The 12,813-nt window shown below is 53.1% G+C and overlaps 1 protein-coding gene across 1 annotated transcript; it reads left to right on the forward strand.

Moving 5' to 3' along the window:
- The first annotated feature begins 6,157 nt into the window (after positions 1-6,157).
- LOC100026959 (interferon-induced protein with tetratricopeptide repeats 3-like) lies at positions 6,158-10,871 on the forward strand. Its single transcript, XM_056795398.1, has 2 exons — positions 6,158-6,524; positions 8,647-10,871. Exons 1-2 carry the CDS (start codon positions 6,520-6,522, stop codon positions 10,196-10,198), a joined length of 1,557 nt encoding a protein of 518 aa, XP_056651376.1. The 5' UTR covers positions 6,158-6,519; the 3' UTR covers positions 10,199-10,871.
- The last annotated feature ends 1,942 nt before the right edge of the window (positions 10,872-12,813 follow it).

Genomic DNA, 12,813 nt, shown 5'->3' on the forward strand with positions numbered 1-12,813 from the left:
CCTCCCCCTCCCACCCGAGCTATCCACAGGACGTTTCTCGGGGAGCGTTGGGCGGGATTACCCAGAAGTCTCTTGGTCTTCCCTATCAGACAGTGGCACGAACCTGGGGAACTGCCAGGTGGGCCTGGTTGGGTAGGGGGCGCACACGCCCTGATTCTTCGGGGCCCCCCAGCACTGGCGATGGTCCTGAGGAGCCCGGGATTCTGGAGGGGGCCTTCCCCCGGCCCGATGAGCACTGAGGACCCCGGCAGGGGCGGACCCTTGACTTCCCGGAGGCGCTTCAGACATCCGTAGTGATTTGAGTGATTGGCACTTCACCCTGGCCCCTCCCCCTAGTTCGCTATGACTGCTCTTCTACCCAACCTCTTCCCCAGGCCAGGGCGTCCTTTGAAGTCCCGAGACGGAGGAGATGGGCCTCCGCCAAGCCAAGGGAGGGAAGGAGAGGAGGAGAGGGCAAAAAGGAAAAGGCCCCTGAAATAGCGTCCCTGGTGTTCTTGGGACAGGTCATCTCCTGACCAAAGGCTCCACCACTTAGGGCTTGTCCCTTGGACAGTGGGGAGGTAGATGCTCTTCCCATTTTACGCATGAGCCAACAGGCCTGAGTGGAGTGACTCCCTTGGGGTCTCAAGCTCAGAAGTACCTGCCCTGAGATTTGAACCCAGGCCTCCCTGACTTCCAAGCCCAGGGCCCTGGATAGTGGCCCCCTTGCCGAGGGGACTTGTGGAAGGACGCCGTGCCCTTAGCCAAATGGGTAAGTTGGAGGAGCGTTTCTACATCCAGCGACAGGACAGAGCTGTAAGAATGGCAGCCCCACTGCCAGGCCAGTGTGGGACAAATGGCTGTCCTGGAAAGACCTGGGGACAGGAGACGGACACTTGTGTGCCAGCCCGGGCTGTACCTTTGGGGATGTTTTTGGGTCTCTGGTCGGTCCTTGCTTACGTGGAGTCCAGCCTGGGCCAGAGTACAAATCCTCCCCTCGTGGCAGAGCACACCAGGGCCATTGCGATGGGGGGCCCTTAGTGGAGGAGAAGGGTTCGCCATGGATGCCATGCGCACGTGAGTGTGGCAGAGCTCATGCCACTTTCCTCCATGCAAAGGAGAGCTGACACGTCCACTTTGAGCATCCTCTCCGGATGCAGTCTGGGGGCTTCTCTGGGAGATCCGAGAAGATGGAAGCCATCTGCCATGGGCCCCCCAAACCCTTCCCCCGCCACCCGTTGTCTCCTCCAGTGTCAGGAGCAGCCAGGCCTCTCGCCTCGGCCCGTCTTCTCCAGGGCCTCGGGCCGGCCTTCCTTCTGCCATCCTCGCTTTCTCATCCGTGGGTTCTCCTCTCGCTTCCCACAGGCACGCCGAGGTCTTCCCCATCCTTTAAAAACGACTCAGTGGCCTGACTTGGCCACGCTCACATCTCCTCCCCATTGGGGCTTCCTGGAGCCTGTGCAGGCCTTTTCTCCGCTTCCCCACCTCCATCCCAAACATGGCAGTCTGGCTGTGAATGCCGCCATTTTGCTGAAACAGCCGATTCAAGCTGTGGGTGCTCCCGGGCCCGCTTGGCCGGCCCTTCTCTGCCCTCCTGGGTACCTGCATTTTCCTTCCCTTTTCTCTGGTAGAGTTCATCTGGCCGCCCTCCCTACTTTTCCTCCTTTTCCAATACTGTGTATTGGTTCCAAGCAGAAGAGTGGTCCATGGGGGTCAAGTGACTTGCCCAGGGTCACACAGCTGGGAAGTGTCTGAGGCCAGATTTGAACCTAGGACCTCCTGTCTCTACGCCTGGCTCTCAATCCACTGAGCCACCCAGCGATCACCAGGACAACATTTTAAATTGGGAGAAATGTGTTTGCATTTGATATCTGTGATAAGTACTTACTAGTCAAGGTGTCTCAGTTTCCTTATCTGTAAAATGAGGCCATTGGCACTAGAGGAGAGGTTCTTAATCCAGGATCCATGAACCCCCAAGAGGCCCATGAGCTCCACCAGCCTGTCCTGGGGTCCTTGACACTCAGGTTAAGAATCTCTGGGCTGGAGGATCTCCAGGACCCCTTCCAGCACTTGACTCTACAATCGCCATGCTGACTCCTAGATAATTACCCAGGGAAAAGTGCTGAAGCAGGGATCCTGTTATCTTCTGCCCGTTTCCTTATTGCTTTCCATAGATCATTTGTGGATTAAATAGGGGAGGGCAGTAAAAGGGGCAAACAGAGAACTCCCAGATACTGGGGTGCTTTGGAGAGGGGCCAAGGTGCTGAGGAGCCTCCCTCTGAGGCAGTGCATGGATATAGGCAGCCCCAAATGCATCATTTTCCTCTTTCTCTGGAGGTGGAGAGCATTTTTTTGTCCCAAGTCCTTCAGATTTTATCATTCCACAATATTGTGGTCACTGTGTACGCCGTTCTGCCGGTTTTGCTTATTGCACTCTGCATCAGTTCACAAAGGTCTTTCCAGCTCTTTCTGAAATCCTCCTGTTCTTCCTTCCTTATAGATTTCCATCACTGTCACATGCCACAATTTGTCCAGCCATGCCCCATTTGAGGGACATTCGCATCATTTCCAATTCTTTGCCACCACAAAAGGAACTGCTATAAATATTGTTGTGCAAGTAGGTCCTTTCCCCACCCCACCCCCTCTTTTTAAAAAATTTCTTTGGGACCCGTGCATCATTATTCTCCCTCTGACACTTCTGAGGCTGGGAGGTGGTGCTGGGCTTGGAATCTGTGAAATGGGATCATAACAGCACTTTCAAGAGGATGAGAGGACCACCGGAGGTGTTATTCAGATGCCTTTCCAAACCTCGATGTGCCACAGAAATGTGAGAAGAGATTACAATCCTGCAGCTCTGATGTGACATGGCGGCTGTAAAGTTCAGATAAGCCGGTGCCTCTGAAGCTTTGCACATTGGAAAGGGCTTTTTAGCACTCCTTAAGACCTGCCTCCTCATTTACAGGGAATGCTAAATGGAGGGAGGGGATGCTCATTTTACAATTGGGAAAACTGGGTTATAGATATGCCAAGGGCTTCAGATTTAAACTCTAGCCAACTTCCTCCAGATCCCAAGCTCTCCCTTAGAGGCAACTGGGTAGCTCAATAGATAGAAAGCCAAGTCTGGAGATGAGAGGTCCTGGGTTCAAATCTGTCCAGACACTTCCTAGCTGTTTGACCCTGGACAAGTCACTTCACTTCTGTTGCCTAGGTCTCACCACTCTTCTGCTTTGGAATTAATACACAGAATTGATTCTAAGATGGAAAATAAGGGAACAAGAGGAAAGAAAGAAAGAAAGGAAGGAAGGAAGAAAGGAAGGAAGAAAGAAAAAGAAAGAAGAAAAATGAAGGAAGGAAAAGAGGAAGGGTGAAAGGGAGGGAGGAAGAGAGAAAGGAAAGAAAGAAAAAGAGAAAGAAAAAAGGAAAGAGAAAGAAAGGAAAAAAGAAGGAAGGAAAGATGGGAAGATGGGAAGAAAGAAAGAAAAAAGGAAGGAAAGAAGGAAAGAAAGAGTACCTCCTACTCCCCACTTGTGAGGGTGGCCACAGTGAACTAACTAGATAATATGACCTCTGGGTTCTGCCTGGCCTGCCTGCTTCATAGCTTCAGTTACATGCTTGAATGCTGGCAGATGTCCAGCCTTCTGAAGAAAAATCAGAGGAAACACCTCCAATGTAATTGTGTACTTTCTTCTTTTATTTCATCTAGATTTCCAGATCCAGGTCTAGCTGGAGGGCAGGGAGAAAGCTGTAGGAAGGAATTGGGGTGGGGAGGAAGGAGGAAATGAAAAAAATCTTGGGTAGGGCCAGGGGAGCTAGTACTATGGCATTCTCCCCGGTAGCTTTATTGAAATCAAAGCTCTGTGGGCCCTGGGCAGAGAGGACTCTGGGAGCTGCAGACTTGGCAGGAGCTGGGCTGTTTACTGCCAGAGTAGAATCCTTAGGTGGGGAATGCTTAAAATGGCCAAAACAGGGACTGTGATCTGGAGCTGGGGGAGGACTGAGCTGGGGAGACAAATGGGTGACTTCAAAGAAACTGAGGGGATGCAGGATGGTTAAAATGTCCTTAGGATTCAGATTTTAGCTGGGCTGGGAGAGCCTCCCAGTAAATATTATTCAATTGAACCTGAAGCCATTTTTCAGAAGACTGATCTCGGCCAGCATAGATAGAAATGCTTCACAGAAATCCATTTCTAGAAGGGAGGAATTCTGGGTCCTCAGCAGGATGGGAGGCCAGAAGGTGTGCTGAACTTTAGGTCAATTGGGGCTTGGGTGGGAATTCCTCCTCTGACCCTTTGGAGGTGAATGATTGAGAGATTAACTTCATTTCTGAATCTGTTTCCTTTCCTTTAAGTGGAAAGACTAGAAGAGACAGGGGCTGTAGAAGAGAGACTATGGGGGTCACATGAATTGGCTTTAAATCTTGCTCTGGTTGCCCCCATATGACCGGGGATGAGATATTTGCCCTTTTCTGGACTTGGTAAAATGAGGGGGTTAGCTTGGCCAGCTGATGAGGCCCCTTCCGAGTTTATGTCTGTGATACTACATTATAAAGAGCAGTTGTCTCTTTTTTCCATTAGCTTATCCCCACACTTAGCTCAGGGCTGGCCCTCACCAAACATTGATGATGCCATCTTTTATTGTATCGCTCACACATAGGTCCCATCTTGGGGAAATCTGGGAGGCCAGGAGAATTGGAGGAAGCGCCTGGCCCTCCATCTTGCAGAGATCTTCCAGATCTGGAAGTCAGGTTGTTGTTTTTAATGAGGAGGGAGATGGGGGCAGGTTTTACAGGCACTAAAGCGGGAGCTTGTCAGCAGAGACACTGAAGAAAATGTAGAGGAAGGGGCGTCTGGCCAGGTGGACAGAAGTGCAGGCAAAGATATTGCTATTAAGCCCTGAGGGACGTAAGGATGCAAAGGACCTCAGACTTCCTCACGGGAAAGTGGCCAGGGAAGTGGCCAGGGAAGTGGTCCCCTGAGAGGCCTGATGGGAAGGATAAGAACACTGGAGACAGCTACCACCTGAGCAGGCTGGCTAAACAATGAGGAAGCTGGAAAAAAGATTGCTCTGGGAGGGGGGAAGTTGGGGAGCTTGGTGGGTTAAGAGCCAGGTCTAAAGATAGGAGGTGCTGAGTTCAAATCTGGCCTCAGATACTTCCTAGTTATGTGACCCTGGGCAAGTCACTTGACCCTCATTGCCTAGTCTTTACCACTCTTCTGCCTTGCAACTAATACATGGTATTCATTTTAAGATGGAAGGGAAGGGTTAAAAAAAGAGTGCCTGTCAGTCAGGACCCAGTTGAGATGCCATGAAAAATGTGTCCTGGACCCCCTCAGTGCAGTGCCATGGTTCCCTCCAGCTCTGTCCAGGGGCCCAAGAAGAGGAGGGCTGACAGTGGATGGTGGGAAGAGTCTGGGGCTGGATTTGGGCAAGGCGTGAGCAGGAACAGGATAGGATGCATGTGGACAGGGTCATAGAGAATTGGACTGATTCCCTGAGGGGTGGAGATGAGGGAGGAGGAAGGGGTGCATGAGGGGGGACTGAAGACTGCCGCAAAGATGGTGGACAGGGTTAGTGGCCAGAAGGCCAAGGCCACTAGAGACGACAAAAGATCACGATTAGAAGAAGAATTTCACTGTCCATCAACATAGAAAAGGAACCACAAAAGCCGTGCCGTCCCACACAGGGCCAATGCTGTCCACATGAAGGTTCCTTGTATGGAGGCAGAAGCTGGGGTGGAGCCAAGCACTGGCCTTATTAAGGAAGAAATGAATGAATGAACCAATGATCTAAGCATGCATTTTGTGCAGAGCTCTGGGAGTACAAAGAGAAGAGTCAGACCCTCCCTGTTCCCCAGGAGCTCCTGTGCTGATGAGGTGACCAGGGGGCCCAAAGGTCCCTGGACTTTACCTGAGGGGGAGCAGCAAAACAGAGTTAACCCCCCCCCCCCAATCATCTTCCATTCTAGAATCAGTTCTGTGTTCCAAGGCAGAAGGGAGGGAAGGTCTAGGCAATGGGGGTGACCCTGCTTTCTCCTTGGAGGCTTCCAAGGACAGGAGAATCCCAAAGAATCCTTCCGACGGGGCGAGGGGTTCCTAATTCCAATCCTGCTCCTTCTTTCCCCTTCCCCTGCTACCCACTTTCCTTTGTCAGCCCCGTCTGGGCACTGATTCCTGCGCATGTCTATTGGGGGCGGTAGGCTGTGGGTACTAGCCGGGGTGGCTTCGAGGCCCAGGAGAGGGGGTGGAGAGGGGAAGAGAAAGGGGGGGGGCGGTAGGCGCTGGTTCCCCTTCAGTGCTTCGAGCTGCTGTCACTTTCGGTTCCCGGAAATCGGGCTGGAGTGTGAGTTTCATTTTCCCTTTTCTTTTCCTCGAGTAATGAAACTCCCAAGCTGGTCACGTGCCCGGGACTCTTTAAATTCGGGAGCGCGAGCCTGGGAGAGTCAGATTGCGCAGCAGTTGGACAGAGCTCCTGGCGGAGCGCAATCTCCAGCCTGAGCTGCCCGAGTGTACTCCCTGAGGACTGCGGCTCCGCCCTGCAGCCATGAGGTAAATAAACGAACCACTCTGGGGCTCTGCATGCGGGCCACTCCGCGTTCCCCTTTCCCTTTGGATTTGGACCCAGGAGACCCAAACCCCCAGCTTCGCTTTGCTCCTAATTAGCTGCGCCACTTGGGGCAAATCACCTACGCTCTGCAGACCTAAGTTTCCACATCTGTACAAATGGGAATGATGATGCGGGGCGGGCTTTCCTTCTCTGGGCTGCTGTGAGAGAAGGGTTTAGAAAGCTTCAGGAGCCGCGGGATAGGGTCCCTGCCCCCCAAACGGCTCTTTCCCATTTGCCCAGGCGGGGGCGCTGAGCCTAGATGTCTCCTCTCAGTGAGTGGCGCTGGAGACCCGCTAATTTAGGTTCGGCTATTTGGGCCGATTTGACTGTGACAGGCTCTGACTTGGGCTCTCAATGGAGTAAGGCCGTGGGCTATAGCAGAAAGGGAACTAGAGTCGTCATCACCCTTGGGACACATGTGACCATCTCTCTAGCCAAATGCTTTGGTGTCCTCCCCTCCCCCCACCGAGAGAGACAGAGACTGGGCAAAGGGGGGGGGGCAGAGAGAGAGGGAGGAGACAGAGGGGGAAGAGAGGAGGAGACAGAAAGAGAGAAAAAGAGGGGGGGGCAGAGACAGAAACGGGGGGGGTGCCTGAAGAGGAGAGAGAGAGAGAGAGAGAGAGAGAGAGAGAGAGAGAGAGAGAGAGAGAGAGAGAGAGAGAGAAAGGTGGGAAGAGACAGAGAGAGGGAAGGGTGGGTGAGAGAGGGGGAGAGGGAGGAGGAGACAGAAAGAGAGGGGGCAGAGACAGAAATGGGGGGGGGTGCCTGAAGAGGAGAGAGACAGAGAGAGACAGAGACAGAGACAGAAAGAGAGACAGAGAGACACGGGGGGGGGGAAGGAGAGACAGAGGCACAGAGAGAGAGAAAGAGAGAAGGTAGGAAGAGAGGGAGTGAAGGGAGAGGGAGGGATGAAGAGAGGGGGAGAGGGAGGAGGAGACAGAAGGGGAAGAGACAGAAAGAGAAAGAGAGAGGGGACAGAGACAGAAATGGGGGGGGTGCCTGAAGAGGAGAGAGACAGAGAGAGACAGAGACAGAAAGAGAGACAGAGAGACACGGGGGGGGGGGAGGGAGAGACAGAGGCACAGAGAGAGAGAAAGAGAGAAGGTAGGAAGAGAGGGAGTGAAGGGAGAGGGAGGGATGAAGAGAGGGGGAGAGGGAGGAGGAGACAGAGAGAGGGAGGGAGGGAGGGAGAGAGACAGAAGGGGAAGAGAGGAAGAGATAGAAAGAGAGGGGACAGAGACACTGAGAGACAGAGAGTGTCAAGTGCCAATTGTGTAGTGATGGGGCATTGTTTAGTAGACCAACATGACTTGAGGAGAGGGTTCATGGAAAAGCTTGGAAAGGCAGGTTGGGACTAACTACAAGTTTTGGAAGGCTGGGAGAGGAAGCTTCCATCATCCTTTAGGCAATGGAGGCCATGGAAGTTTCTCAGGGAGGGACTTTAAGAGTCATTCAGTCCAACCTTCTCATTTTACAGATGAGGACACTGAGGTCCCCCAAGGTCCTTGCCTGCCCAGGATCCCAGAGCTAGGAAGTGTAGAAAGCAGACCCACTGTACTACCTGCCCCTTGGCAAGAGCCTTTTTTCTTCTTTGAGTGGGTTACTTAGTGACTGGGGAATCTACTTGCAGAGGCAGCTAAATAGCTCAGCAGACAGAGCAGGCCCTAGAGCCGGGAGGTTCTGAATTCCAATCTGGCCTCAGATACTTTCTAGCTGTGTGACCCTGGAAAAGTCACTGAACCCCCATTGCATAGCTCTTACTACTCTTCTGCCTTGGAACTAATACTTAGTATAATTCTAAGACAGAAAAAAAATACACTTGAAGCCAGGAAGACCCACATTCAGATTCTTTGTCAGAATCTGATTTGCTCCCTTAGGCCAGGGCCACCAAATGTTAAAACTGGTTTCTCCATGTAGTTGGGAAGAGTCATCTTGGCAGAAATGCCTCTCTGCATGGATGTGCTAGGAAAGCAGACAGTGGGGGCCCGAGGCCAGGGCAGCCTGGGGAGGCATCTCTCTGACCTCTCTGAGAGTGCTAACAAGCCTTTATTCCTACCCGTGCAGTGAGAAGACCCGAGAGGCCCTGGAAGCAGCTCTGAGGCAGCTGAGATGCACCTTTACGTGGCAGCTCTTTAAGGAAGGGAGGGACAACGGGAGAAGCCTGGAGGAGAAGGTCACTGATAGCATCGGGTTCCTGTGCTTCCAGTCCAAAGCTTCTGGGTACAACCTCCTGGCCTATGTGAAGTGCTTGAAAGGGGAGTACCAGGAAGCTCTGAGCTACCTCAAGCAAGCCGAAGAGCTGACCCAGCTGGAGCACCCAGACCAGGCCGAAATCCGGAACCTGGTCACGTGGGGGAACTATGCCTGGCTCTACTACCACATGGGCCAGCTGGAGGACGCACAGGCCTACCTGGACAAGGTGGCAGAGACGTGCAGGAGGTTTGCGAGCCCTTACAGGATGGACTGCCCTGAGATGGACTGTGAGGAAGGCTGGGCCAGGCTCAAGTGCGGCAAGCTGCAGGCAGAGCGCTCCAAGGCCTGCTTCGAGAGGGCTCTGGAAGATGAGCCTGACAACATGGAGCTCCGGGTGGGCTTGGCCATCTCGGCCTACTGTGAAGATGTTGGCAGGTCCCAGAGGCGTCCCTTTACTGAGCTGCTGAGGCAGACCATCGAGCTGAACCCTGACAACTTTTACCTGAAAGCTCTTCTGGCCTTGAAGCTCCAGAAGATGAACGACAAGACCAGCGGAGAAAAGGTCATGGAGGAAGTCTTGGGGAGAGCCCAGGCCCCCGAGGTGTTCTGGGTCGCTGCCATATTTTACCGGAATCAAGGTGAGCTGGAGAAAGCCGTGGAGCTGTTCAAGAAGGTCTTGGACTTCCAGCCCGCCAACGCCACTCTCTACCACCAGATCGGGTGCTGCTATCGGAGCCTGGCCCACCAGCTCCTGTACAAGGAGAAACAGGGGCTGCTGAGGTACCCTGGGCTCCCAGAGAAGGTGACTGAGCTGAGGGAGCAGGCCCTGGAGTCCATGGAAAAAGCCGTGGAGCTGAAGGGCTGCTTCCTGAACATGCACACAGACCTCGCGGCCATGTACGCGATGCTGGGCCACTCGGAGAAGGCTGAGGCCATCTTCCAGAAGCTGTTCCGCTCTGAGCAGCTCACAGACAAGGAGAGGCAGCTGCTCTACCAGAGCTACGGCAACTTCCAGGACTATTTCCAGGGCCAGGAAGAGGATGCCATTCAGTACTACATTGAAGGTCTGAAAATACAAGAAGACCCCACCAAGGCAGAGAAAATGAAATCCAGACTGCAAGCAATAGCAAAGAAGCAGCTGTCCCAAGACCCGGCGTCCTTGCAGGGCTGGAGGCTGCGAGGGTTCTTGGCCAAGCTGAACGGAGACAAGGAGCTCGCCTTGAAGTGCTATGAGAGAGCTCTGGGCAGCCGGCTCCAGCACTCGGCCTCCGGCATTGGAAGCCTCTTCCCCTCTCCTTCCCGTCCTCGTCCTTGGGCAGAGGCTGCCGACCAAGACAGAGCTCAGTGTCCAGGAGACCTCCCAGGCTCCTGGGCCAGTCATGGCGCCACTTCTGGGCTCAATGGCGAGAACAGCTCCGAGTAAGAAGCCAGGAGGCCACGGCTGCCCGTGAAGATGGCTTGACCTGGAGGCCAGCTGTTCACCAGTCGCCTCCCTCTGGTCCCAGCGACACACTTGGGATTCTCTAGATAGTAAGGACAAAAGGAGATATAGAGCCTGGAGGACATTGTTTAGTGGGCCCAAGAGCTCTGGATTTCTGTCTTTTCTGCTCCCAAACTGACAGCCTCCTCCACCGCACTGATAGCACTCAAAATCCCTGAGTGGCTCCCCATTGCCCCCAAGGAATGCTGAAACTCGGTCCAGGCTTTGACAAATTGCACAGTCCTTCCTCTGGACCCCTCACAGCACCTTCCCGCTTCAAGCCCTGGACACTGTCTCTGGCCTGGACTAGACACATCTCTGAGGAGGGAAATCAAGGTTCCCCTGCTCCCACCTCCCAGGTCCAGCCTCGGAAATCCCATCTACCCTCCCCAAGTGTCCTCATTCCCCAGCAGCTGGACAGAACTCCTCTCCCCTAAGTCTCGGGCAGCCCTTATCTGCATTTCTGTCTCATACCTTTGGCATGGCCAGTGATGTTCATGGTTTTGCTCATTGTGTGTAACTCGTCTCCCCTCCTCTTCCCTTTTGACCTGGTAATATACACTCTAGCACGATGCCTGGCACACAGTAGGTGATTAATAAATGCTTATTCATTGACGAGGAAGTGGCTTGGTCATTCCAGCTTCTAGCCCATGGGAGCCTAGCTTTAGGAGCACAGGATTTCCATGTACTTAAGCATCTTATTCAGAGTGGGGTCCACTGGCTTTCCCAGAATGCCCAAGGGGTCCAGGACACAGAAAAGGTGGAGAAGGAGCCTTGACCTTAGTCCTCCCCACCATTATCCCCCCCAAAAGCAGATGGGGACTCTTCTTCCTTCATGGGCACACCTCCTGCCCTGCTTCTGCCCGCTTTCCATAGGATCGTCCTCACTTCTCTAACCCTCAGTGTTGGCTGTTCTCCATGTCAAACTGTCCCTTCCCAAGATGTCCCCCTTCCTTTCAGACTGCCTCCTGCGGTCCTTTTTAGTTGACGGAAAGAGTTCAGCCTAACTTGCTGTGAGTCCCAAGTGCCCCAAGGGGCAACTCTAGCGGGGAGGCTTCAGACACCCTCAGGACACATCTGGCCAGGGTCACATTGGGGGGGGGGGAGTCTCCGAAGATTGGATAAAAGCATTTAAAGATCACAGCACAGTTTGCCCAAAGCTTGGAAGATAAAGCTGGAAGGGCCCTATGAGAACGTCTAGTCCTTGGGGAAGTCCCTTACCTGGGCAGTTTCCACACTTTGAGAATGGCGGCATTGTACTAGATGACCTGTGAGACCCTCCTAGAGCTAAATCTGTGCCCCATCCTATCCAACTTGACCAGTTAGAAGACGGGGGGGGGGGGGGGGGGAGAGGGAGAGATGGAGAGGGAGGGAGAGGGAGACAGAGACAGAGAGAGACAGAGAGACAGAGACAGAGACAGAAAGGGAGGGAGGGAGAGAGAGAGGGAGAGAGACAGAGACAGAGAGAGTGTGTGAGAGAGAGAGACAAAGAGACAGAGAGACAGACAGACAGACAGAGACAGAGATAGAGACAGAGAGGGAGGGGGAGACAGAGACACAGAGAGAGAGAGAGAGATGGAGAGAGACAGGGGGAAGGAGAGAGGGAGAGAGAGAGACAGAGAGTGTGTGAGAGAGAGAGAGACAAAGAGACAGAGATAGAGACAGAGAGGGAGGGGGAGACAGAGACAGAGACAGAGAGAGAGAGAGATGGAGAGAGACAGGGGGAAGGAGAGAGGGAGAGAGAGAGAGACAGAGAGGAGGAGAGGGAATCGTGATGTCAGAATGAATTAAGATCACAGTAGTCCCCATCCCCAGACTTCCTGACCCTTGGGGTTTGCTGATCTTGAATCACTTTGCCTTCTCCCTAGCAATCAGAAGGTTTTCTCACTGGCTCCAGCCCCTTACCCCCAACCCAAAGGAGATGGGCTGTCTGGGGTGGAAGGAGGGACAGTCAGAAATGATGAAATAAGCCTCCTGGCTACTCTGCTTTCTCCAAAGATGCCTGAGAGGGCATCGAATGTCCCAGTGCCCCAGTGGCAAGTCTTAGTCCGGATCTGAAAGAACAGCAGGGATTCTTGGGGTGGCCTGAGGCTAGCTGGGGGCATTGGCCCAGCCGCAGACCATCTCTCCATCCTGTTTCATCTCTATGTCCTGAACCCACTCCTGGATGGTGAGGAAGACCCTCTCTCCCGAGAGGCACTGCAGCTCTACAGAAGCACAATGTCTAAACTTGGGCACAGGAGACAAAACCTATGGAGAAGGAGGGGGAAGGGGCAAAAAGCAAGCCGGGTAAGAGACATCGTTTCTTTAAAAAGTTAATGAACAAATCTGGCCTCAGACTCTTCCGAGCTGTGTGACCCTGGGCAAGTCACTTGACCCCCACTGCCTAGCCCTTACCACTCTTCTGCCTTAGAACCACATAGTATTGATTCTAAGACAGAATATAAGGGTTAAAAAATAAATAAATTAATTAAAAAAATAAAAACTTAAAGGAAAAATAATTGTAATGAAGATTTGTTAGAATGAAGGTTCCCTTCAATGCCACTAGGTGGCGATAT

This window comes from Monodelphis domestica, chromosome 1 (assembly GCF_027887165.1).
Source record: "Monodelphis domestica isolate mMonDom1 chromosome 1, mMonDom1.pri, whole genome shotgun sequence".
NCBI lineage: Eukaryota > Metazoa > Chordata > Mammalia > Didelphimorphia > Didelphidae > Monodelphis > Monodelphis domestica.